General features: G+C 40.4%; 1 protein-coding gene and 1 long non-coding RNA gene across 3 annotated transcripts; both read right to left on the reverse strand.

The window, feature by feature from the left end:
• Nucleotides 1-7,079: 7,079 nt before the first annotated feature.
• LOC132860947 (uncharacterized) lies at nucleotides 7,080-11,804 on the reverse strand. 2 transcript variants are annotated; one of them, XR_009649890.1, is made up of 4 exons: nucleotides 11,750-11,804; nucleotides 8,628-8,703; nucleotides 7,795-7,953; nucleotides 7,080-7,677 (listed from the first exon to the last, which is right to left on the reverse strand). It is a non-coding gene; the product is annotated as an uncharacterized LOC132860947 (long non-coding RNA). The 2 variants fall into 2 exon arrangements; XR_009649888.1 differs by lacking the exon at nucleotides 11,750-11,804 and having other exon boundaries at nucleotides 8,628-10,082.
• Nucleotides 11,805-18,935: 7,131 nt separating this feature from the next.
• On the reverse strand, nucleotides 18,936-24,660 carry LOC132841918 (C-type lectin domain family 4 member M-like). The gene is made up of 5 exons (XM_060864567.1): nucleotides 24,351-24,660; nucleotides 21,532-22,437; nucleotides 20,943-21,085; nucleotides 20,688-20,794; nucleotides 18,936-20,523 (listed from the first exon to the last, which is right to left on the reverse strand). The coding sequence occupies exons 1-5, from the start codon at nucleotides 24,496-24,498 to the stop codon at nucleotides 20,385-20,387; spliced, it is 1,443 nt and encodes a 480-aa protein (XP_060720550.1). The 5' UTR covers nucleotides 24,499-24,660; the 3' UTR covers nucleotides 18,936-20,384.
• Between the last annotated feature and the right edge of the window lie 3,169 nt (nucleotides 24,661-27,829).

A 27,829-nucleotide genomic window follows, 5' to 3' on the forward strand; every position in this document is an offset into this window, starting at 1 on the left:
AGACGAAGACCACAGTAGATTCCGTGCTGCACAAGGCAACGCGGCTCAACTAAATACTAATAATAATCATGACACATGAGGGGCAGGTGTGCAGAGGCAGGGAGGAAAAGACGAGGGCAGGGCAGACACGCGAACAAAGAACGTAAACACTAAACACATGGCCAAAGTCCGGGCTGAGTCCTGACACCGTATTTGAAAGCACACTTTTTTAACACCAGAAAAATTTTCGATTGAAAATGATTGAAAATATATTCAAGGATTGAATATAGTAAAATCAGAAAGTCAAAACTTCCTCTTTTACTATGCACTTTAGGAGCTCGGAGTCAATTTGACCTGGTCTGTTTTACTGCTTATAATAAATGAGGTATATCTGATAGCCTTTTATTTTGTTTCACCTTTTTAGTCAGCTTGTACATAGGCACATAAGTTGATGGAATATCACAGACTGGTATATTTCACAGCCAGGATATTGTTTTGAAACCATTAAAATTTTTTTAATGGCAGCAAATAATAACACCGGTTGTCCTCCCAGGTCAAATTGACTTGAATGCTTATTAATCATAAACTGTACAATGATCACACCTTTCTGTGTACAGTAATCCTGTGTACAGTAAGCCTTTTTGAACATTTGTGAACATTTTACACTTGTAATATCTCTGATCAACCAACAATGGGCCACACACACACACACACACACACACACACACACACACACACACACACATCATCATCATCATCATCAGAGTTTTTCCTATTTACATTATTGATCTTATTTTTAGTAAAAATATTTAATCAATAAAAGCTTCTTCTCTTCCAAAATGTTTGACTTTGTGTGCTAATGGTCATGATTGCAATTTTTTTTGCAACTTAGTGGTTAGAAATTCTTTAATATCTTCAGCATGGTCAACAACTGTTAACTGTTCCTTCTGAGAATCAAAGTTAAACACAGAGTCTTAAATACAGTCATAACGGTCTGATATACTTTTCTCTGCCTTTGTTTCTTTCTTAGCCTGTTTCTTTGCCTGTTGACTTGTTTTTTCATCTTAGCTTAACTGTTTTTGACCAGGAACTGGGAGGTGAACCTTTCATTCATTCATTTTCTACCGCTTATCCAAACTTGGGTCACGGGGAGCCTGTGCCTATCTCAGGCGTCATCGGGCATCAAGGCAGGATACACCCTGGACGGAGTGCCAACCCATCGCAGGGCACACACACTCTCATTCACTCACGCAATCACACACTAGGGACAATTTTTCCAGAGATGCCAATCAACCTACTGTACCATGCATGTCTTTGGACCGGGGGAGGAAACTGGAGTACCCGGAGGAAACCCCAGAGGCACGGGGAGAACATGCAAACTCCACAGACACAAGGTGGAGGCAGGAACCCAGAGGTGAACCATTTTAAGTTAATTGTTTAAAACTATCCTCAATTTGTTTTCCAAGATGTTCCATGAAATTGGGAAGACACCAATCATTTACTAGGTGGTTACATTTTACAAAAGTAAATTCATTCTCGATCAGTACATACACACATATTTCTGATTGTGAGTGTATTTTACCTGAGATCTCCAAATTGTCCTCATTCACATAAACATCTTCATATAATTGCTCGCTGTCACTGGAATCAGCTTTATTATCTGCAGCTTCTTCTACATTTGCATAAATCTCCTCACTCATCTCCATTCTTCTCTTTACAGTAATCCTGATCTTTCACTTCTGCAGTTATCAGTCCGTATAAACTCACTTGTTCTGGTATATAATCGTCTAAAACTACATTCAGAGTGACTGTCTAAAGACAGACTGCCTATGTGATTGTATATGTTTCTGCTATGTTCAAACTCTAGTTCCTGTTGTATTTAACAGATGCAACAGGCCACATGTGTGATCAATGTGGGTGTGTAACTGACACTTTATGAAGACTCTTAAAATACAAAAACTTTAAATTAGTGACATATGTCCTTACATTGTCACGATTATTTGCTCTGTACTCATTCATGGCTCACTCATTTTGCGAAGTTTTCATTGTTTTGGAACTAACCAATAAGTTCAAAAATAAACATGGTATTTTTTTAAATCATCAATCTAATAAATGAAAAGCTTTATGCAGCTATTTGTGAGTTTCTGAGCATGTTCATTTGGGTTTACGTGTGCGTGTGCATGCGCGTCTGTGAGCAAGTTATAGAGGAAGTAACAGTTAAAAAAAACTGTTTTTCAAGGCCACTTCATGCTATTTTGCCTGCACTGTTACTGGGTTTGTGTCTCTGTATGTTCTCGACCCCTCAGTGGTGTATTGATCACACTGTTACTATTTTAATGCAGAAAAAATTACATTTGTTGTTGTTTATTTTATATCATTTAACAAACAGAAGCAGCACCAACCACACTGCAGTCAGTCTGCAACACCTGCTCCATGCAGTTTCTCCCCCTACAGGTACATGAACACCAAAGACTCATGCTTTTGTATCTCAAACTTAGCTAGCATTTAGAGTTTAACATAAACACTGAGCTGGAGAACATCCTAGTAACTCTATCCAGCCGTCAGCATGAAGCAACTCCCTTTCCACTAATGCATGCAGTGATGGGCGGAGCTTTGGGCTGGTTTTGAATAAGCTGACTGGCTTACAAAAAATTAAACATGGTATTTTCTTTTAAATCAATAATCTAATAATTAAAAAACTTTAAGTTTAAGGACATTTTCAAGGCATAATCACATCCACTGGTTGGGAAATTGGACCATGCTGAAACTTTCCCCGTGTCTAGATATAAACTAAGGCTCACATTTTTGTAAAAATGTTATTATATTTTTTAGAAATAACTCTCTGCATAACTCTCATCCCAAAAGGAAGCCTCTACTAAAGATGATGCACAAGGAAGCCCGCAAACAGTTTGCTGAAGACAAGCAGGACATGGATTACTGGAACCATGTCATGTGGTTTGATGAGACCACAATAAACTTATTTGGTTCAGATGGTGTCAAGCGTGTGGTGGCAACCAGGTGAGGAGCAGAAAGACAAGAGTGTCTTGCCTACAGTCAAGCATGGTGGTGGGAGTGTCATGGTCTGGGGCTGCATAAGTGCTGCTGGGGAGCTACAGTGCACCGATTCAGACAACCCGGAAGCGGGAGGTATAGTTTGTGAAAGGAAACTTACCGATCATTGGACAAGACGACTGACGACTGTCATTAAAGATATACAGGTGAATGAAAGGTGTCTCATCCGATGATGGTAAGTTTCCATTCACAAACTATACCTATTGTACCCTTTCTGGGTTGTCTGACTTGTTAATGTGTTTTCGGATTTGTTAATTTGTTTTGGGATTTGTTAATGTGTTTTCGGATTTGTTAATTTGTTTTGGGATTTGTTAATGTGTTTTCGGATTTGTTAATTTGTTTTGCACTTCCCGGCCACCGTAGTGTTCTCACTTCTGTGAGATACTGTATTAACAAAGGCTGAAACAAGTAGGAGCCTGTAACAGCAACTAGGAATCAGACCAAAAAACACCGTCCTCCAGACCGGTGAATGCAGACACTGGCAGATGAGCTGAACACACTTTACACTCTCTTTGAGTCTGCAGCTTGCAGCATTATCAGCATAAACAGTGCTATTGTGCTGCAAGTAGGATGCATGCGGAGAATCCCAGAGCAGAAAACACATTTATCATCCCAGAGCACAATGTGAGGAAGGCATTCAGGAGGGTGAATACCAGGAAGGCAGAAGGACCAGACAGCATCCCAGGACAGGTCCTGAGAGCCTGCGCTGACTAGCTACCAGGATTCAGCAAGATATTCAACCTCTCCCTGGAACAGTCTGTAATGACATACTCAATAACTAAGTAATGAAACTACTTAAAGAAAAGCAGATCTATAAAAACATGATGCACAGAATTGGGATAAGTGACTTGTCCGTGTTATTTGCAGTACAAGGGGTACAAACCTTGTTGCATCCTAGAAATCATTTGGGAAAATTGTGAAGAAGAAATTTCTACCATGAAATGTGAAATTAATTATTTTATATTACTTTTTATTTTAAGAATTTGTTATAAGACAATTACCATGTTTCAAAATTATTGGTCGCCTAATTTCTTTGAAGTGAATACAACTGAAGCGTGTTCACATTTAGTTTCAAATATTTGAATGCTTAGGAACTCAGTGACTGGGGTTATACTATATACAGTAAGTTATAAAAATGACTTTATCAGATGCATCAGACAGGAGAGGTTTTATTGCTCTGTTCCAAATTATACGACACAAAATAAGCTAAACAGGAAACACATATAAGCTGCAACAGAGTTGATTTTGGTGCTTAAGAATAACAACATCAACAATAACATATATAAAATCATATCATTCTTTTACAGGTTGCATTACTGCATAATGACACTCCTAGAACCATGAATATTTTCTGATAGATTCATAGCAAGAGAGCAAATAAACAGTTTCTTTAATCACTGTCCATATGTAATAATCCAGTATTTGAACTCCAGCCCACCAGGGACACATTAATATTACATTCATAAAAACAAAAAAAAAACATGGATTATTCTTGATAAATTACACATTGATCTTACACCCTTGTGTTCTGCCTTTTTTGTTCTTTGGATGTTTGAATACATTTGAGCTGAGTGTGAAAAGGTGTGACAAAGGTCCCAAAAGTTTCAGAACACAAGCATCTCAACAATCACACCCTTAAATAACAGACTTGTAAGTATATATTCCTTGTAGATCTGCATAGATTCACATACACAGTGCAAAAAGAACTTAATAGATTGGGAGTAAACAGCTGTGTAGCCTCAAGAAAACAAATTTAATTGGACTAAGTCTAATTGGACTAATTTGAAAAAAATGCTTGCCACTGGTTCTCCATGACAACATCACGGAGCTGGTGGAGGTTAGAGACCTTGTGCTCATCCACCTTCTGTTTGAGGATTCCCCACAGATTCTCAATAAGGTTTAGGTCTGGAAACATGCTTGTCAGTCCATCACCTTTAACCTCAGCTTTTTTACCAAGGCAGTGGTCATCTTGGAGGTGTATTTAGGGTCGTTATGATGTTGGAATACTGCCCTGCGGCCCAGTCTCCGGAGGGAGGGAATCATGCTTCAGTATGTCACAGTTCATGTTGGCTTTCAAGGTTCCCTCAATGAACTGTAGCTCCCCAGTCCCAGCAGCACTCATTCAGCCTTAGACCATGACACTCCCACCACCATGCTTGACTGTAGGCAAGACACACTTGTCTTTGTAATCCTTACCTGGTTGCCACCACACATGCTTGACTCCATTTGAACCAAATAAGTTTATCTAGGTCTCATCAGACCACAGTACAAGTTCCAGTAATCTATGATCTTAGTCTTCTTTTCTTCATCAAACTGTTTGCGGGTTTCTTGTGCATGATCTTTAGAAGAGGCTTCCTTCTGGGACAGGCTGACCCCCTGAACCCCCAAACACAACCTCTGGATATGATGGTGACCACGTGCACTCAACTTTTTTGGTCGACAATGGCGAGACCTGTTCTGAGTGGATCCTGTCCTGTCTTGGTCCTTGTCTCCTGTCCATGCTGCAGCACACTTTCAGGGTCTTGGCTGTGTTCTTTGCCTACGCCATCTTTATGTAGAGCAGCAATTCTTTTTTTCAGATCCTTAAAGAGTTCATGTTGAAGAGCTATGTTGAGCTTCCAGTGACCAAAGTGCCATTAAAATTCAGAATCAAACAGCGCAAAATTGACATAACCGAAACTTGGTCAAAACAAAGAAATCTAATAAGAGCAGTACTTCATGAAGCATATGTGACGAGGGTGTGGAAATTAAGTCCATTAACCGAGTGTCCCTGAGTGTACTCAGGCTCCCCCTGGTGGCAAGGAGGGGAAGGTGTGGTGGATGCCGTTACACATGCAATAAAAGCATCTTTAAGAATTTTTTAACTATTGTTTAAGCATTGCATAGAATAAAACCCAAACTAAACCATGTCAAAAATTTTGCTTGATTTGTAAATATCATATTACATGTTCCACCTTGGGGGCACGGTGACTTAGTGGTTAGCACGTTCGCCTCACACCTCCAGGGTTGGGGGTTCGATTCCCGCCTCCACCTTGTGCGTGTGGAGTTTGCATGTTCTCCCCGTGCCTCGGGGGTTTCCTCCGGGTACTCCGGTTTCCTCCCCCGGTCCAAAGACATGCATGGTAGGTTGATTGGCATCTCTGGAAAAATTGTCCGTAGTGTGTGATTGCGTGAGTGAATGAGAGTGTGTGTGTGCCCTGTGATGGGTTGGCACTCCGTCCAGGGTGTATCCTGCCTTGATGCCTGATGACGCCTGAGATAGGCACAGGCTCCCCGTGACCCGAGGTAGTTCGGATAAGCGGTAGAAAATGAATGAATGAATGAATGAATGTTCCACCTTTTACTCTAATTAATACCCTACAATCTCTCACAGATCCAAAACATTTTCACTGAGCATTTACGATCATTCCAGCCCTTTTTTTTTAGTTGATTACCAAAAATCTCTACACAGTCCTCATCACCTAAATTATTTGGTTCCCCACTATTCCAGTAGCTGTAAAGCAGAGATTTAAAAACAGATCATTTTAAAAGTACATTTCATTTCACACATTTCAATCATATTAACTTCTGTTTTCTGATATTCTCAACAACAATAGTCATAATACTGTATAGTTATAGTTGTGATGAGAATATAAAAGCGAATGATCTGGAATTATATATTTTTTATGTTTCTGCTACGTTCAAATTCTATTTACTGTTGTATTGAACACATGCAACAGACCACATGTGTGATCAATGTGGGTGTGAAACTGACACTTTCTGAAGACTCTTAAATTAGGAAAGCTTGAAGGCAGTGACATATGTCTTTACATAGTCATGATTATTTGCTCTGTACTCATTCATGGTTCACTCATTTTGTGTATGTCACCAATTGTTTCAGAACTAACCAATATAAGTTCAAAAGTAAACAAAGTGGTATTTTTTTTATCAAATATCTAATAAATAAATCATTTTTTTTTTAAATTAAAAACTCAAATCACCTGATTTCCAGTTTAGCATTATGCAGCTGTTTGTGAGTTTCTGCGCATACTCACTTAGGTTTACACCAAGCTGTGTGTGTGTGAGTGTGTGTGTTTGCCTGTGTCTGTGCCTGTGTGTGTGTGCGCGTGCATGTGTGTGTGTGTGCACGCATGTGCGTGTGTGAGTGACTTATAGAGGAAGTAAAGGTGAAATGATTTTCAAGGCCACGTCATTCTATTTTTCCTGCACTGTCACTGGGTTTGTGTATCAGTATTTTCTGGTCACCTTAGAGTTGTGTTAATCACACTGTTACTATTTTAATGCAGTCAAAATAAAATTTGTTTTTGCTTGTTTGTTTTTGATAATTCAAAAATAATACTTATTTCAATCGATTTAAAATCTCATTTAATCTCACCTAATGCCATTTCTAAACCTGGACTCAACATGGCCCCAAGCCTATGTCAAGAACGAGCTGAGAGCAAGCACACACTCTGATCCCCTGCCTAGCATCCTGTTAGCTAAGGTCTCTGGAAAACAAGCTAAATGATCTCAGGATCAGGATAAATTTCCAGAAGGACATTTGGGACTGCAGCTTCTTCTGGTTCCATGGCTGAACCCAGCGGTACCAAACTGCACAATCCAGCCACCCCAGTTTTTCTCAGGTTACTGCATGGACAGAACAATTGAGTTGAAAAAAGTCAATGGGAATTGTAGTGTGTCTGACAGTAAACAACAGAAAGTCCAACATCACAAACATTGTACCTATTTCACACTACTGCTCACCCATCCTGAAGATCCGGACCATGAAATGTCAGGACTTGTCAGGACCTCTCGTACTCAAATCACTTATCCCAATTCTGTGAACAATGCCCATCCTGAACAATGCCCTTGTGTAGTCTTCTCTTTGGGTAAATATTTCTGTCCTTAATAATCCTTAAAAATCTAGAAAAATAGGGGTGGGAGAGTGCAGCATTAGGCTGATTTTGCTGACCATTGCATATTTTTAAGATCAAAGGCTCAGGCCCATAATTCTACAGCACACTTAAAAAGTGTTATCCTCGATCATCCTGTGACCCATTCTTTGTTAGCATGGTGTGGGGTGTGGTACCCTAATTTTTTAAACAAATTGCAACTGAAGCATGTTCCCATTCAGATTTAAATATTTGAATGCTTAGGGGTTATACTATATGAGATATATATATGACGTTACACCTATGAGCTGTAAATATACTCATTAAAACTTCTGGAAAATATGTATGCATGTGCTATGCATTGAAAAGAAGCAAACACAATGTAAGCTAAGATGCATCAGACAGAAGAGGATTTATTGCTCTGCTCCAAAGTATAGGACACAAAATAGACTAAAAGGAAACAAATATTATGAGATACAACACAGTTGATTTTGATGCAAGAGAACAACATCAACATATATAAAATCAAATAATTATTTGACAGTTTGCATTTCTTGGTTTTCTTATAATAAAACCTGAACTGACCTCCTCAATAAACACAGCTTGAGTTGTGAATGTTGTATCATTTCACAATACTTAATTAGTAAACATAAGTTTCTCACAGATCCATAATTGTTTAGATGAACATGGTAAGTTATTCCAGACCTTATTTTCTTGTCTGCCTGAAATCTCAGCACAGTCCTCACCACCTGAATCATTCGGTTCCCCCTCAGCCCAGTACCTGAAACACAGAATTTATTAATGGATCAGTGTACAATAATTTTAATTCCATATATTTAATTCAAGCAATTTGGTTATACACGAAGTAAGAACACCGTCAACGACCCCATCCAACTAACCAGAGTGAGCCATCACCGGAATATTAACTTCCGGTTTCCACTTTCGGGTAAATTTTGATGGCTCTGCTGACCAGTGTAAAGGTTTTCTTCACCAGTGTGAGGTGTTTTTCAACCACCAGCCAGATGCCTACCGGGATGACACCACCAAGTGTGCATTCCTGATGAGTCTTCTTACAGGGAAAGCTCTGGATACGGCCACAGCAGTCTGGGACGAGGCCATGCAGGTGCGTTCATCCTATACTCACTTTGTCCATTAAATCTGTGAAATCCTGTGAGTACCCAGCTGGGAGACATTCTGTCCTTGAGTACCCAGCTGGGAGACATCCAGCTGTGCCAGAGCACTGATTCAGCTGCAGACAATGTGGTAAAATTCCGCACGCTAGCTGCTCAGAATGGGTGGAATGATTCAGCTTTGAAGGTTATGTTCAGGGAAGGACTTATGCCCACTCTTCAGGCCAAACTCGCATGTCGAGTCGAGAACATTTCCCTCCTGTCTCAGTATATTTTGCTGGCTATTCATCTAGACAACATTCCCCACAACCAATCCCCAAGAGCCTAGCCATTGCCAAGCCCTTTCACCTCCGAAGTGCCTGAACCCAGGCAGATTGGATATACTCATATCTCTTAGGAGGAACACCAGCGGCACCTACATCACCAACTCTGCTTCTACTGTGGCCAAGCAGGTCATCATTTTGCAGTCTGGTCCGGAGAACACAAGTCCAGGAGCTACTAATTACAATTACCTGCACAGATCCACTATGGAAATAGGTTTTACAATGTTTCTGCCCAGTTCCCCCATTAATATCATCCAGCGCCAGCTAGAGGAAGAACTACAACTCCCTGTAACTCCTTGCACCATTCCCCTGAAGAATATGACAGTGGACAATCAACCGATTGAGGATGGCTTCATCATGCACCAGACCACACCATTACCCTGCAATTTGGACTTTTTCGCATAGAGCAATCGGTCCTATTCGTTACCTCATCCCCAGCCAACTGAGTCATCTTGGGATTCCCTTGGCTCTGGGATCACAACACACAGATATCCTGGACTGACAAGGAACTCACCAGCTGGTCTCAACACTGCCACAGGCAATGCCTCACACCCCACCTGAAGTTCCCATTTCTACCCAGGAAGGTCAAGAGCCCAGAGACTTGTCACAACATCACCATACCCCCAGAGTACCAGGAACTGATGGAAGTGTTCAGTAAAGCACACACCTTTCAGCTACCTCCCCATCGGCCGTGGGACTGAATTCACCCGCTCTCTGCACCAGAGACTAAGGCTATAGATGAGTATATCAAGGAAGCCCTAGCAGCAGGATTCATTAGGCCTTCAACCTCTCCTGCTGTGGCAGGGTTCTTCTTTTTTGAGAAAAAGGTTAGTGGACTGAGGCCCTGTATTGACTATTGTGGACTAATCGCCATAACAGTCAGGAACCTGTACCCCCTACCCTTAGTCCCTCCAGTCCATGAACAACTCAGAGAAGCACAGGTCTTTACAAAATTGGACGTAAGAAGTGCTTACAACTTAGACTGCATACGACTAGGAGGCACTATGAATACTTGGTTATGCCGTATTGCCTGACTAATATGCCGGTGGGACAAACTGCCCCCACCTGAATTCCCACCCATGGTGCAGTATTGCCAGACAATGCACTCTGGAATGGGTTCACTCCTCCCCAAGCTCAGGACAACCTGGCATCCAACAAACAATACAGTTGTGCCCAAGCCCACACCCCTTACCAATTGCCTGCAGGACTTCTTGAAACACTCCATATTCCATGACGGCCCGGGACTCACATGGACTTTGTTACTGTCTTCCTCAGATCACAAGGTTTCACCACAGTTCTTGTGGCCATGGATCGCTTCTCTAAAGCTTGTAAACTGATGCCTTTAAATAACACCCACTGCCATAGACAACTGGTTTCATCAAGGCCAAGAGGTCTGAGTGACTGCCCATGTGCACCTCCAAAGAACAGTATGCAATCAATGTATCCAGGCAAATCATAGGAGATTCCCACACCCTCAGTATCAGCTGAGGCAATGAGTCTGAGCCACGAAAAACCTGCAAGTTAAGAGGACATGTTGCAAACTTAATCCCAGGTAAATCGGTCCTTTCAAAGTATTAACCCGCCAGTTACCGCATATCCCCCCTACTTTCACATCTCACTTCCCAAGACAGCATATACCAGAAACTCCAATAACATGGATCCACCACCAGCACACATAGAGGTTCACGGGGCTCAAGCATACTTGGTCAGCTCCATCCTTGGTTCCAAGAGACATAGGGCCTGCCTGCAGTACCTCATAGACTGGGATGAGGAACAGAAGGAGAACACCAGGAGGTGTTCCTAGAGGGGGAGGATTCTGTGAGAACACTGTCTACGGCCTCTCGTTCAACAAGCCAGAGGGAGCCATCACCAGAATTCTTTCTGTTTCATGAAACTTCACTTCTGGTTTCCACTTCTGTGTCCTGTGTTTTCATGCTATTTAGCTTAATCAGCAGAAAAATACCTTGTAAATTGGGAATATATTTATGAATAAATGCAGATAAATACAAGTCTCGTACGCAGTGGTCAGTGGTGTACCATCCACCCATTTCCACTCCCCCTCACTGTCTCTGTCCCGTTTGCTGCCCAGCATTTTAGTGAGGAACTCCTGGGATGAAGAGAATTATAAACAATATCAAAGCATTTCTCTCTTTCTTAACTGCTGTAAAGAAAGAGAGCAAAGCATTTCTCTCTTTCTTAACTGCTGTAAAGATTATAGCACAATTTGAAAAAACTATATATAAAATAAATATATATACTATATATATACTATAAATAAAGTAAAATAAAAATATAAATATAGAGACTCATTCTCTCTCTCTCTCTCTCTCTCTCTCTCTCTCTCTCTCTCTCTCTCTCTCTCTCTCTAACTCACCTGTTCCTCTTGGCTGTTTATGACCATCAGGTCTGCTCCTCTCCCTCTGCAGTACTTTCTACTCTCTTCCCAGTCTTTCGTCTCAGAAGAGATGTAAATACGGGATTTGAAATATTGCCATACTACAATGAAAAGTAAAATTGATCACACAGAATAGGACATTTAGACTGGTAAAATGTGTCAAGGACATCTTTAACATTTAAACTGTGCATTTCTGTATTCAGACCTCAGATGCAAATACAGACACAAGTGCTATTCAGAAGTTACATGAGTTATACATGTAACTCATATATATATATATATATATATATATATATATATATATATATATATATATATATATATATATATATATATACATATATATATATATATATATACATATATATATACATGTATATATATATATATGTATATATATATATACATGTATATATATATATATATATATATATATATATATATATATATATACATATATATATATATATATATATATATATATATATATATATGATACAGCAAAGTAAGGGAATGATGTTTAACCCTGTAACACTATCATATTATTGTGTTATATTTGCCCCAGGAGTTTCTGAGACCTCTGCACTTTGGGACTTGTCGTCTGTACCGGAGGAATTTACCCTCTTAACACATGTCTCCTGTGGGAAATTTAAAGTCCATCTTTGCCTGAACAAGGACATAAATTGCAAACACTCTCCTTTTTTAAAAAAGGAGAGAACATTCTGTCAATAATCTGTTATGCTTTATAGGGTTAAAATCTAGTAGGATGTTGTGAACCATCATCTTCAAAGAAGAATTGTGGTCAGAAAGCAATCTTGAATGATCAAATCTTTAAACAACAGTATAACTAATATCTATGCTTAATAGTGAAAATAGGTTTCACATACACAATTCGAAGAGAACTTTGAGATTGGGAGTAAACAGCTGTGTAGCCTCACAAAAAACATTTAGCAATTAGACTAATTTGAAAAGGTTTGCAAAGGTTTTCAGTTTGCAAAGGACAATAATGAGAAATGAGAAAATGTCTTGTGGTCTGATGAGTCCAGATTTACGCTGTTCCAGGGTGATGGGCACATCAGAGTAAGAAGAGAGGCAGATGAAGCAAGCCATCATGTCTAGTGCTTACCACACAAGCTGGTAGGTCTAGTGTTATGATCTGGGATTGCTTCAGTTGGTCAGATCTAGGTTTAGCAACATTATGCACTCAAAAAATGAAATCACCTGACTGAATATACTGAATGGCCATTCTGTTACAAACAGTGACCATTTTTACATCGTGTACTCACCCAAACCAATCAACTTCTCCTTAAATCCCTCATTTTGCTTCTGTAACAGAATTCTTGCTTCAGTTACAGTGTTGTAACTGGTCTGTAACTGGTCTCTCTCTATAGTCAAGTTGTTGTGACTGGTCTCCAGCTTGGCTTTTTCACTAATAAGGATGCTGAATTTGATTCACAGCAATGTGATGCCAGTCAGCAGGAGAAAACACAGCAGAAGCAAACCCACTGTTGTCAGTCTGTAACTCTTCCTCTCTGCAGTGTTGATTCCTCTAACTACAGAGAAATTATGTAATAATTTTTAAATTTGTACATCAGTTTTTAAAAATTAAAACAGAGAAGAAACATGTTGGTACTCCAGAAAATACATACCACCACCCTGGTGTAAACTGTACATTACGATAAAACTGATAGTTATATACATATATAAAATTATATTATATAAAATTCAGGTAAATTTAGAAGATTACATACACCTTACACTAACACGTTTAAACGCATTACCCGACACAATTCCTGACTATAAGTATAGAGATCATTGCATGTCTTGGATCAGTTAGGATCACTATTTTATCACAAGAACATGAAATGTCAGAATAAGTGAGAGAATTCTCATTCTTGTAGAGAGAATATTTTATTTTAGCTTTTATTTCTTTCATCACATTCCCAGTGGGTCAGAAACCTACATACAGATAAATTAAAATTTACATAAGTAAAATTGTTTAATTTGGGTAAAACTATTTGGGTAGCAAACCTTTCGCAATAGGTTGCTGGAATATTTTCCATTCCTGTAGACCCATCGTGGGGATGTTGTAGCCTAGTGGTTAAGGTGTTGGTTTACTAATTGGAAGGTTGTGAGTTTGAATCCAGGTCCACCAAGCTATCTCTCTTGGGCCCCTGAGCAAGGCCCTTAACACTCAGTTGTATAAAATGTGATAATATGTAAGTCACTCTGGATAAGGGCATCTGCTAAATGCTGTAACTGTAGACAGAACTAAAGTATAACAAAATGGTGAAGACCACACTACCTTGACTGTGTTGTAATTAATCCCTTTTCCAATGACATTACAGGTATACTCAGGTCATTGTCCATTTGGAAGACACATTTGTGACTATAAGTTTCCTCACTCCATCCATCAAATTCCTCACTGATGTCTTGAGATGTTGCTTCTAGAGATGAGCCGGATACTCGGCTGAAACGAGTATCCGGTACGGATAAAGCACTTCTGATGAGTACGAGTATTATACGAATAATACGAGTCAATATCTGTGCTCGGATTGAATGAAAATCATCATTGGGTAACTGATTGTGTCAGCGTTCTGTGATAGGCTAGTCACAGCGCCCCTGCCCTACACACATACAGATGTATTGTGTTGCTGTGTCTCGCTCTGCTCACTCACAGTCACACACAGAACAGCTCTCTGTCTCTCCCTCAGTCACTCGGGTTCGCGGGCCTTTTCCGTTAACGTTTAGGGTTTCTTCAGCTTTTTACTTCAGGTTGTAACGTTAATAATATGTACTTACTAACCAGTAGAGTTCTGGTAAACGTGGGTTCGTTCAGACGTGGTGCTTGCTTGGTAGAATGCGACTCGCATTGCGTCTCTGCCTGTCGGAGAGTTTTTTTCTTTTTTAAACCTTCAGCTGTCTCTAACCAGTAACCAGACACAAACACAATTACACACACACAACTGGTGTGGAAATAAAAAAAAAAAAAAAAGAACCAAAAAAATTAAAAAAAATCACACTGATCATAAAAAATTAAAAGTTAAAAAAGAAAGTTATGTTGTTCATTACATTTTACTTCATAATTGCACTGCATTGTTTTGTTTTCATTGTTGCAAAACCTGTTCTGTAATATAGTTCGTTTGCTATCGTGATCAAAACCATTGATCTGAAGCTAAATCCTGATGCTGTCCTGTAAATATTTTTCTAATCTGCAATAAATATAACAATTTCTGATCAACCCATATCAATTGCATGCTTAAAATAACATACCGGTTAAAGCCCCGCCCATTTCAAGACAAGCCCCGGGTTAGGCCCCACCCACTCCGAGTACAGATACAGATACAGATAATTCATATGGTTAACAGATACAGATACAGATAATGCTGTACTCGCTCATCCCTAGTTGCTTCTGTATATCCACATACATTTCCCTTATATTAAGTCATTTAGTTTTGAAAGAACACCTGACCCTCATACATCAACACACCACCACAACAAGGTGCTATAGCCCCTATGCTTCACGGTTGGGATGGTGTTTTCGGCTTGCAAACCTCACCTTTTGTCCTCCAAACATGACAATGACAATTTTTTTTCATGTCATTTTTTGTTTTTGTTTGATTAGATTAGAAGATGAAAAACACAAAAACACACTTCAGTACACTTACGCGACACAACTGGTGCACCATACCGGCGAGTTAAACACTAACACAGCAACATACTCTGAGTTACCACACTCATCATGCTACTCTCTTGTTCTCACTGTGTGTGTTTGTGTGAGACAGAGAGAGACAGAGAGTGAGAGAGAGAGATACTTGCTCACACACTCTTACAACCTACGTAGTCCAAGATGTTAAATAATAAATTAGAAAAATTTGCAAGATGCCAATCACTGCCAGAAGAGGAATAGGGGAGAGGGAGGGGAAATACATCAAATCATTCCTTATTTAACTTTACCGTTTTTGTATTGTATTGTTTACAGTGTATAATGATGTTTATATTATTGTGTGAAAAGACAGATATTTGCCCCTGGTGTTGATGTTACGGTATCTAGTTTGCTATTTATATCATTTGTTATTTGTGTGTGTGTGTGATTGTGTGTGTGTGTGTGTGTGTTCAAATGTAGTGTTGTTTTAAATTATAAAACAAAATCGATTAAGTTAAATTGTACATTTTTTTTTAAACATTTCCACTTTTAATGGATGGTTAAATGTTTCACACATTTAAATTCATTTAAGCAAATTGTAAAATGCAGACATATTTCTGAGTGTGAGTGTATTTTACCTGAGCTCGTTGACTGCTGGAAGCTTCCAGCCCTCTGTGTCTGTAAATTTTCCTCATTCACGTAAACATCTTCATTTGATTGCTCGCTGTCACTGAAATCAGCTCTATTATCTGCTGTTACAGCTGCATAAATCTCCTCACTCATCTCCATTTTTCTCTTTACAGTAATCCTGATCTTTTACTGCTGATCTTTCACTGATCTTTCACCCTACTTCCTGTTGTATTTTGTTTACTGTAACAGGGCACAAGTGTGATCAGTGTGAGTGTTAAACTGACACTCCCTGAAAACACCTCAGAGCACATAGTCATGAAAGTCACAAGAGCTATATTCTAGTCTTCATCTGCATCAGGCCTCACTTTATTCTCAATACTTGCTCTGCGCTCATTCGTTTATCACACATTTTGTGCAGGTCAGAAATAATAAATTGAAACAATAAATATTTTTCAAAACAAGGAAAAGGGTCGTGCAGTGTGTAGATTTGTCTCTTCAAAGCTGCAAAGTCTCCATTATGATTTGTGAGTTTGTGTTATCATCTGTGTAAAGTTTCTGCATATGCTCATCATGGGTCCATGTGGGTTTACACCAAGTTGTGTGTGAGAATTATAGAGGAAGTGTAATGAGTCTGTCTGTGTTCTGCCCTGTTTCTGTCTGCTGGTCTGCCTTGCTGTTAATTGTTTGCTCCGTCCACTCATTGGTTACCATGGACACTAATTGAACTCCATCTCTCCCTTAGGTGTGTTGTCTTAAGCACTATTCGGACGGGACTAGTTTTACAGGGGGTCGTTAGAGAAATTTCAGTTTCACAGACGTACTTTGTGATTTTAATCCCGTCCGAATCTGCCATGTCTGTCTTTTTCTCACACGACCTGTGTAAAAATTCCAGCGCAAATTACCTACTGTTTTCCAACAAAATCGGCGCTCCTCTGAGAAATCTAATCCCGTCCAAAGGCGAATGTCTGTGATTGCCGAAAATGTTTTTTCCAAAACGCGTTTTCTTGTCTGTTTTGGTCAGCGTGAACTACCGTATTAACCCTAGCGCACCGGTATTCAAGTTTCTGCTTTCTGCACACCAACAATGGATGTAAATGTGTTTGCTACCTTGCGAAGAAATATAAAAAATGAAATCAACAAGAAGAGCCAAATCACGTAAATTGTTAAGACTGGCTACTGTAATATCAGTTTCATGTAAGAGTACTTTCATTTCTATAGTCAATTACATAACGTGAAAATTATATAAAAACGTATTTATTCCAGTGGGTTTATAAGAAGTTCTATATAAAACCATTTGATGACCATAGGCAATCCACGCATCCTGGACATGTGGTCTTGTGCAACGCCCACATGTAAAACACAGACACTCCTATCTCCGTAATAAACACAGAGATGTTAGTCCCGTCCGAATCCATACATGAAATGACAGACGTCGGCTGAAAAAAATTCTAACTCTACCGTCGTTTGGAAAACTAGTCCAAGGAAACCGGAGTACCCGGAAGAAACCACCGAGGCACGGGGAGAACATGCAAACTCCACACACACAAGGCGGAGGCGGGAATCGAACCCCCAACCCTGGAGGTGTGAGGCGAACGTGCTAACTACTTAGCCACTGTGCCCCCTACAGATAAATACAAAACTACATTTTCGTACACAATGGTCAGTGGTGTACCATCCACCCATTTCCACACCCACTCTGGTAATGCCAGTCATTCATGATTAAGAGGAGCCCAGTAGAGAAAGTGGACAGTTTCTGGTACCTAGGTGCTCACATCACATCAAGCAGGACCTGTCATGGTTTTCTCACATCAATATTGTGATGAAAAAGGCCACCTCAGATCTTTAAAAAATTTTAAACTGCCCTCTCACCTCTTACCTGCACTATTGAGATCTTCCTGACAGGAGGCATCACAGCCTGGTTTGGAAACAGCACCAAGCAGGACAGAGGAGCTCTCCAAAGGGTGGTATGGTCAGTCGAGCTTACCATCGGCACTGAGCTACCTGACCTGGAGACACCTACAACAAGCAGTGATGGACCAAGGCCTGGAAGAGAGTGAAAAAACGTATCATGGAAGTGATTGCACTCATTGAAGTCAAACACAGAGAGAATGAGAGAGCTTCTTCCCACAGGCCATTCTGGCCGTCCACAAAGAGAACTCAAAGAGCCTCGACTTTTTCTACCTACTTTTTCTACCTACCTCTTAATCTATAATTTATCTAATAATATATAATAAATATAATAAATAATAATAAATATAATATATAATAACTTTTTTTGCAATTTTCCACCATATTTCACTATATGCACTATGTAAAAGGGATAAAAATAACATTTATTTTAAAAGTTTTGGTGTGTGAATTTCATAAAATCTGGCACTTCGTTATATTCATTGGTGTTTGAGGGCGCTCCCTCCTATGGCTATTTATGGTACTGCAGGCATTCTACTTTCTCTTACTACTGCAGCAGATTTTTGTGTTACTGCTCTGGGTATGTAAATAATTTCTACACAGCAGCTAGTGCATATGTATTTGAACAAATATAGAATGCATGTAACACTTTTACAAAGATCTTGAGATTGTTATAAATGTGTTGAATTTCCTCATGCTCATTGTGTCAATGTAAGTCAGGAGACAAGGCGTGTATGATGTGGGCCGTGGCAACCACGGCTTCTATGAGAGTACCAACAAGTTGGGCTGGGCATCAATGAGGAAGAAATTTTTACCATCAAATGTGAAATTTATTATTTTATATTATTTTTTATTTTAAGAATTTTTTATAAGACAATTACCATGTTTCAATATTATTGGTCCACAATTTTTTTTAAATGAAGAAAATGCAAATGAAGTGTGTTTAATAAAGAAAAGAAGCAAAGACAACGTAATCCAAGATGCATCAGACAGAAGATTTTTTATTGCTCTGCTCCAAATTATAGGACACAAAATAATCTCAAAAAAAAAACACATATGAGGTACAACAGAGTTTTTGGTGCATGAGAATAACAACATTTACATATATAAAATCATATCTTTCTTTTACAGGTTGCATTACTGCCTAATGACACTTCTGGAACCATGAATGTTTCTTTAATCACTCTCCAGATGTAATAATCCAGGATTTGATCCCGGGTCCACCAGCGACACATTTATATCACATTAATAAAAGAAAAACACACCTGGATTATGCTTGATAAATTACACATTGATCTTACACCCTTGTGTCCTGCCTCATCAGCTCAAACATTACCTTCTGCTGTTTATTTAAATAAAAACCTGTTTGATCATCTGCTTTTATTCTTTAGATGTTTGAATACATTTGGGCTGAGTGGGAAAAGGTGTACATTTGATTCCTTGAATGCTGTATAGAAAGTCCCAATGATCACACCCTTAAATAATACACTTGTAAGTAGAAGTTTCTTGTAGATCTGCACAGTTTCACATGATAGGGCCTGAGAAAGCAACAACCGTGGCTAGATCAGTTACAGCTACAGTCATGTAAAAAAATTAGTACACCCCATTAACTATTCAGTTCTTTATTAAGAAAGGTCAACATGCCGATTTCTGACCTAGTTTTAATTTGTACCTGTGAATTAAAATGATGTCATTGAATGTAAACAAAAAAAAATTAAACAAAATAAATCAACAAAAATGAGTTTTTCAATTAAGGAAAAAGTTAGGACACCCTAACTAGTTAGTGTTGGTGTGATGTCCTGACCTTGCCATGTTGTTTTAAATGTTCTCCACTTGTAAATGATTTCCGGCCAGTGGAATCGCTATTTACTAATTCATTTGAGATCTTTTTATATCCCATACCAGACTCATAAGCATCAACAATATTCTTTCTGACAGCCTCAGAGAGCTCTTTGGATCTCAGCATGGTGAAACCTCTCACTTCAACAATTAAAAGCAAACCAAACCACATATCTGAGGTTCAAATAAGACAAGCCATCTTCTAAATGTTCTGTATCAATGTTCTAATAATTTACACCTGATGTGATCCACCTGTAGGAAATTTTATCAGTTTTAACTACAAATAAATGTGGGGGTGTCCTTACTTTTTCCTCACAGGAAAATGATTTTTAATTACATTTTACAGATCATTTAAAAAAGACTTTTCTTTGGTTTGATTAGTTTAGTTATATTACTTGAATCTTCCACTATTGTTTAAATAAAGATCAAATGTGCATATGTTTAACTATGTTCATATGTTTCATGGGGTGTTCTAATTTTTTCAAATGACTATATAATCTGTATTTTATAGACTTCCGGCTTTTTAAAAAATGAACTGAACTTCTCCATAAACAGAGTTTGTTTTGATTTCATTTCACTATATTTATTTAATTAGTTAACTTTCTCACAGACCCAAGAAATTATTTGGTTAGTTGAACATGGCATATCATTCCAGATCTTATTTTCTTCCGAAATCTCAGCACAATCCTCATCACCTCCTGCATCATTCGGTTCCCCGCTACGCCAAAACCTGAAAGACAATTTAAGAATGGATCAGTGTTGTTATTTCAATTCCACACATTTAATTCAACTAAATTGAATTAAATATATACCAGATATATACCATGTACTTGTAGCACTCTGTAAAATGGGGAAATATTTAGGAATAAACGCTGATAAACAAAAGTCTCTTACGCAGTGGTCAGTGGTGTACCATCCACCCATTTCCACACCCCCTCTTTGTCTCTGTCACTCAGACCAATCCAAGCCCTTTTCCTGCCCAGCATTTTATCAAGGAACTCCTGAAGAGAAATATATACAATATCAAAGCATTTCTCTCTTTCTATGAACTGCTGTAATTATAGCATGTGAAATATAGGGTCTACTCTCTCTCTCTCTCTCTCTCTCTCTCTCTCTCTCTCTCTCTCTCTCTCTCTCTCTCTCTCTCACCTGTTCCTCTTTGCTGTTTATGATCACCAGGTCTGCTCCTCTCCGTCTACAGTCCTGCCTGCTCTCAATCCAGTTCTTTGCCTCATTAGAGGAGTAGTACATATGGAAGTCGAAATATCGCCATCCCTCACCGCAAAGTGAAGCTAGTCAAACAGAATAAGACATTTAGGGCTGTATTTAGAGTTGGGTAAATTGTGCCAAGAAAATATGTAAGAAGGGTAACTCATTTGTAACTCATTTATGTGATACAGCAAAGGAAGGGAATGATGTTTAACCCTGAAACCCCAATTGTATCATATTTGCTACAAGAGTTTCTGAGACCTCTGCACTTTAGGACTTGTCTTTCCCTGGGAAACATATCCTCTTCTCACATGTCTACTGTTGGAAAAATAAAGTCCTTTATATGATTAAAATCTAGACAGATGGGGTGAACCATAATCTTCAAAAAAGAAAAGTAACCTTGAATAATCATGATCAGAGATTATTAAACATTTGGTGAAGTCAGCAGAACTCATGGCTAATAGTGAAAATAAGTTCTTATACATGGATTCTGTTACAACCACTAACCATTTTTACTTCATTTACTCACAGAAATTCTGAAATCCATTGATTTGCTTATGTAACTGGTCTCTCTCTTTAGCCAGGGTGTTGTAACTGGTCTGTAACTGGTCTCTCTCTTTAGTCAGGGTGTTGTAACTGGTCTGTAACTGGTCTCTCTCTTTAGCCAGGGTGTTGTAACTGGTCTGTAACTGGTCTCTCTCTTTAGTCAGGGTGTTGTATCTGGTCTGTAACTGGTCTCTCTCTTTAGTCAGGGTGTTGTAACTGGTCTGTAACTGGTCTCTCTCTTTAGTCAGGGTGTTGTAACTGGTCTGTAACTGGTCTCTTTCTTTAGTCAGGGTGGTGTAACTGGTCTGTAACTGGTCTCTTTCTTTAGTCAGGGTGTTGTAACTGGTCTGTAACTGGTCTCTTTCTTTAGTCAGGGTGTTGTAACTGGTCTGTAACTGGTTTTTTTCTTTAGTCAGGGTGTTGTAACTGGTCTGTAACTGGTCTCTCTCTTTAGTCAGGGTGGTGTAACTGGTCTGTAACTGGTCTCTCTCTTTAGTCAGGTTTTTGTAACTGGTCTGTAACTGGTCTCTCTCTTTAGTCAGGGTGGTGTAACTGGTCTGAAACTGATCTCTCTCTTTAGTCAGGGTGGTGTAACTGGTCTGTAACTGATCTCTCTCTTTAGTCAGGTTGTTGTAACTGGTCTGTAACTGGTCTCTTTCTTTAGTCAGGGTGTTGTAACTGGTACGTAACTGGTCTCTTTCTTTAACCAGGGTGTGGTAACTGGTCTGTAACTGGTCTCTCTCCTTAGTCAAGTTGTTGTGACTGGTCTCCAGCTTGGGTTTGTCTGTATTAAGGATGCTGAATTTGATCCACAGCACTGTGATTGCAGTCAGCAGCAGCAAACACACTGTAGTCAGTCTGTAAAGTATCTTCCCTGCCATGTTGATTCCTGTAAATAAATGTGTACATCAGTTGTTAAAAATTCATACTGAGAAGAAAATAGTTTCTTTAATGTATAGGTGAATTCAGAAGTTTACATACAGCTTGAACAAATACAATTAAACTTATTTCATGACACACAATGTTTCAAGACAAACTTGGATCAGTTAGAATGACTGTTATAAAAGTTTTGGGTAGCAAAATTTTGCAACAGGTTGCTGGAATATTTGCCTATTCCTGTAGACAGAATTGGTGTAACAAAACTGTTCAGTTCTACCCACAAATTTTCTATAGGATTGAGGTCAGGGCTTTGTGATTTTTCCACAACTTTGCAGGTAAACATGGGTCATTATCCTTTTGGAAGACACATTTGTGACCATGCTTTAATTTCCTCACTGATGTCTTGAGATGTTGCTTCTGTACAAATTGTCCTTGTTTTGTTCTTGATTGTAGCTTTTAGTTACATAGCGATCTTTTATAATATAAAACAAATCCATTTATTTAAATTTTACATTTTTTATGCATTTTTATTTTTACTGGATGGTTACATTATGAGTAAATTTAATTTCAATTCCAAGTAAATTCAATTAAATTGATCAGCACAGACACACATCAGTGAGTGTGAATGTAGATTACCTGAGCTCTCAGACTGCAACTCCCAGCCTCCTAGCACATAGAACCTGCCCTGGCCTACCTTGTGTGCTTGCTTCTCTACTCCAAACAAGAAACGATCGTGGGGCAGTGCCAAGGAGCATGCACCCGAACCCTGATTGCTTTTCTGTTACCCACTGTATTGTTCTTGTTTTGTGACCACAATATTGGATTACATTTGGATTGCCTGTTTGGTTCTTAATTAAACCTTTGCACATAGATTCTCAACCCTCTTCATCCAGTGCTTTTTCACACTGCATCAGATCGTTATTTTAAACAGCAACTCTTCTAAAAATCAATTCTTCTTTCAATAGAGGCTATGTGCCATTGTTGTCAAACCCCAGATTGAAAAATGTGATCACTGGGGCTGGTCTAACCAAGCAGGGCTTTTCTAGGGCCAGTTCAGCTGAGCAGAGATCTTTTGCCATTCTGCCAGATGGGTGCCTTCAGCAGCCATCTGAACTGTAGCCACAGAGGGAACGGCCACTCAGAAACACTGGGGTCACTCTGTCTCTAAGGACAGGCATAGACAAGATCCTTTATTTTAGTTATAACTGTGTTTGTGTTTGCTCAATCAACTGAAAAACTGGCAAGATGCTAGTTACTGCCAGAGAGGCAGGGGGAGAGTGAGGGGAGAGAAAGAGATAGAGAGAGGTACTGTAAAGACACAACTATTAATGCTAGTGCTTATTATTTTTCCCCAGAGCTTACTGATCAGTTAGAAACATACAGAAAATGGTGGATTCAAACCATTGCTTTGTGTCAATATAATCTTTACAGCTCGTAAACAGCTCTGCAACTGACAATAAACTTGAAACATGAAACATGATGGCTACATTGGAGCATAACTGAAATGTGTAGTTTTTGATAAAAATCAGATCTAGATCAGTTTTATCTATGAAGAACATCAATTGATTCCTTATTTAACTTTACCATTTTTGTATTGTTTTGTTTACAGTGTATAAGGATGTATATAGAAATGTATGAAAAGACAGAAATTTGCCCCTTGGGTTGATGTTACGGTGTATATGTATTTGCCATTGGTGTGTGTGTGTGTGTGTGTGTGTGTGTGTGTGTGTTTGATTGTAGCTTTTAGTTACTTAGAGATCTTTTATAATATAAAACAAATCCATTTATTCAAATTATACATTTTTTACGCATTTTTATTTTTACTGGATGGTTACATTATAAGTGAATTCAATTTCAATTCCAAGTAAATTCAATTAAATCGATCAGTACATACACACATCGGTGAGTGTGAATGTATTTTACCTGAGCTCTCAGAATGCTTGAAGCTTCCAGCCCTCTGGGTCTGCAAATTGTCTTCAACATCTTCCTTTGATTGCTTGCTGTCACTGGAATTAGCTCTATTATCTGCTGTAACTTCAACATTTGTAAAAATCTGCTCTCTCATCTCCATTCTTCTATTTACAGTAATCCCGATCTTTTAATGCTGTAGTTATCAGTCCTTATAAATGTACTTGTACCGGTATATAATTGTCTAAAACTGCATTCAGAGTAGCTGTCTGAAGAAACACTGCCAAAGTGACTGAATATGATGCTATTATGTATATATAGGGATAGGGTTATGTATATGTATAGGGAAATAACCCTATTTCCTGTTGGGGTTTTTTTATGCATGCAGGTCACAAGTGTGTTTAATGTGAGTGTGAAACACTCCCCGAATACACTTAGAGCAGGAAGACTTGCAGAATTTACATATGTCCTTATATAGTCCTGAAAGTCATGAGAGCTATAATCTAGTCTTCATCAGAGTTAGGTCTCACCTTATTCTCAACACTTGCTATGTACTCATTCATGGCTCACTTATTTTGCGCAAGTCAGAACTAACCATTATAAGTTCAAACCCAAACAAAGTGATATTTTTGATAAAAAAAAAAACAATAAAACAAACCAAATTGTGTGTGAGAATTATAGAGGAAGTAAGAGTGAAGATGTTATTAAAGGTCATGCCATTCTATTTTATCAGCACTTTCACAGGGTTCATGTCTTTGTATTTGCTGGTCTCACACTTTTGTGGAATGTTCTCACACTCAATATGCTCATCTCTTTCCATTTATCAGAGCTTAAACATTATTATATATAATAATTTCAATAACGTAGGAAGCTGCATAAGCAGCATTTGGATGAGGGTCTCTCAACAACCCAAAAAGAAGAGTCACGAATCTGTATAACCCAAACAGAACAAATGAGGTCCTTTTTTCACAAGCTATCTGAATGGGATATGCCTTGCAAATATGCCTTAGTTAAACTGAGTGTCAATGATATCGAGCTGCACCTGCGTGATTGTTACAGAGCATTTTGAAGAAGGCTTGACTTATTTAAATCACAGATTTACTCTTAATTGTTGAAGTGAGGGGGGCACGGTGGCTTAGTGGTTAGCACGTTCGCCTCACACCTCCAGGGTTCGGGGTTCGATTCCCGCCTCCGCCTTGTGTGTGTGGAGTTTGCATGTTCTCCCCGTGCCTCGGGGGTTTCCTCCGGGTACTCAGGTACTCTGCATCACTGCAGAAGATACACCGATCCGCCTGTCGATCTCCCGTTCCATCCTTCCCTCACTCGTGAACAAGACCCCAAGATACTTAAACTCCTCCACTTGAGGCAGGAGCTCTCCACCAACCTGAAGGGTGCAAGCCACCCTTTTCCAGTTGAGAACCATGGCCTCGGACTTGGAGGTGCTGATTCTCATCCCCGCCGCTTCACACTCTGCAAACCGTCCCAGTGCACGCTGAAGGTCCTGATTTGAGGAAGCCAACAGGACAACATCCTCTGCAAAAAGCAGAGACGAAATCCTGTGGTCCCCAAACCGGACTCCCTCCGGCCCCTGACTGCGCCTTGAAATCCTGTCCATATAGATAATGAACAGGACAAGTGAAAAAGGGCAACCCTGCCGTAGTCCAACATGCACCGGTAACAAGTCTGACTTAGTGCCGGCAATGCGAACCAAACTCCTGCTCCGGTCATATAGGGACCGGACAGCCCTTAGCAGAGGGCCCTGGACCCCATACTCCCAGAGCACCCCCCACAGGTCACCACGAGGGACACAGTCGAATGCCTTCTCCAGATCCACAAAGCACATGTGGACTGGTTGGGCAAACTCCCATGAACCCTCCAGCAACCTGGCGAGGGTATAGAGATGGTCCAGTGTTCCACGACCGGGACGAAACCCGCATTGTTCCTCCTGAATCCAAGGTTTGACTATCAGCCAAATCCTCCTATCCAGTACCCTGTCATAGACTTTTCCGGGGAGGCTGAGGAGTGTGATCCCCCTGTAGTTGGAACACACCCTCTGGTCCCCCTTTTTAAACAGAGGGACCACCACCCCAGTCTGCCAGTGCAGAGCCACTGTCCCCAGCTGCCACGCGATGTTGCAGAGGCGTGTCAACCAAGACAGCCCCACAACATCCAGAGACTTGAGGTACTCAGGGCGGATTTCATCCACCCCCGGTGCCTTGCCACTGAGAAGCTTCTCAACTACCTCAGTGACCTCAGCTTGGGGGATCGATGAGTCCTCAACTGAGCCCTCGGCCTCTGCTTCCTCAGTGGAAGGCATGTCGGTGGGGTTGAGGAGAACCTCGAAGTACTCCTTCCACTGTCAGAGGATGTCCCCAGTCGAAGTCAGCAGATTCCCACTCCCACTGTAAACAGTGTGCGCAGGGCACTGCTTCATCCTCCTGAGGCGCCGGACGGTTTGCCAGAATTTCTTCGAGGCCAACCGATAGTCCTTCTCCATGGCCTCACCGAACTCCTCCCAGACCCGAGTTTTTGCCTCCGCAACCACCTGGGCTGAAGCTCGCTTGGCCCTCCGGTAACCTATCAGCGGCCTCCGGAGTCCCCCGAGCCAACCACTCGATAGGCCCCCTTTTTCACTACCTCCCCTTTCGTCCACCACCGGGTTTGGCCTCCACACGGCCCGGGGGAACCTTTTCGGCCACAGCCCGACGGGCCCCTTGGGAATGGAGGGGAAACATGGTCCCCGGGGCTAAAATTTTTCCCCAAACCCCCCCCGGGTTGGTTTTAAAACTTCCGGGGGGTGGGAGTTGAAGACCCCCTGCCCGGCCCCCCAAACGTTTCCCGCAGCCCTCACAGCTTTGGGGGGCCAATTTCCAACTCCTCCCCCCCATGGATCCAACCCCCCACCGGGGGTTTATCAGTTAACCTCCCCCCCTCTTTTTACCCCCAGCGTCCAAAACATACCCGGAGGTCAGTTTTAAAAAACCACAAAGTCGATCATCGACCCCAACCTGGGGGCCGGGCCATGTTACTGAGGACACCCTTATTAACTGGTTTTCCCTTTTGGAAAACGTGACTAGCACAGAAGTCCAATAACAGAACACCAGGGGGGTTTCAGGGGGGGGGGGCCGTTCCCCCCCCAAACGCCTCTGGGGGGTGTCACGTCGTTTGCCCACGTGAGCTTTGAAGTCCCCCAGTAAAACACGGCCCCCCCCCTTTTGGAGCTTTCCACAGACCTTCCGGGGACCCCAAGAACCCCCGGGGTATCACAGGGCCATCTGGCCCGTAACCCAAATAACAGGGAGCCCCCCCCCAACCCAAGGGGGGGGAAATGCCCCTCCCCGTTCCCCCGGGGGAAAATTTCCAAAACAATGGTTGCGACTGGGGGGCTACGAAAACCCCCCACCCAAAAGCCCGCCTCCTCTAAACCGCAGGAAAACTCCAGAGTAGTAGAATCCACCTCTCTCGAGGTTTGGGGGTTCCAAGCCCAAGCGTGG

This window comes from Tachysurus vachellii, chromosome 2 (assembly GCF_030014155.1).
Source record: "Tachysurus vachellii isolate PV-2020 chromosome 2, HZAU_Pvac_v1, whole genome shotgun sequence".
Lineage (NCBI taxonomy): Eukaryota > Metazoa > Chordata > Actinopteri > Siluriformes > Bagridae > Tachysurus > Tachysurus vachellii.

Coding starts and splice junctions, on each gene's coding strand:
- LOC132841918 (XM_060864567.1), bottom strand. CDS start 24,498: ATGGAGATGAGAGAGCAGATTTTTACAAATGTTGAAGTTACAGCAGAT. Junction 21,086..21,531: donor CAATGGATTTCAGAATTTCT/GTGAGTAAATGA, acceptor CTGTTTGACTAG/CTTCACTTTGCGGTGAGGGA. Junction 20,524..20,687: donor GGTACACCACTGACCACTGC/GTAAGAGACTTT, acceptor ATTGTCTTTCAG/GTTTTGGCGTAGCGGGGAAC.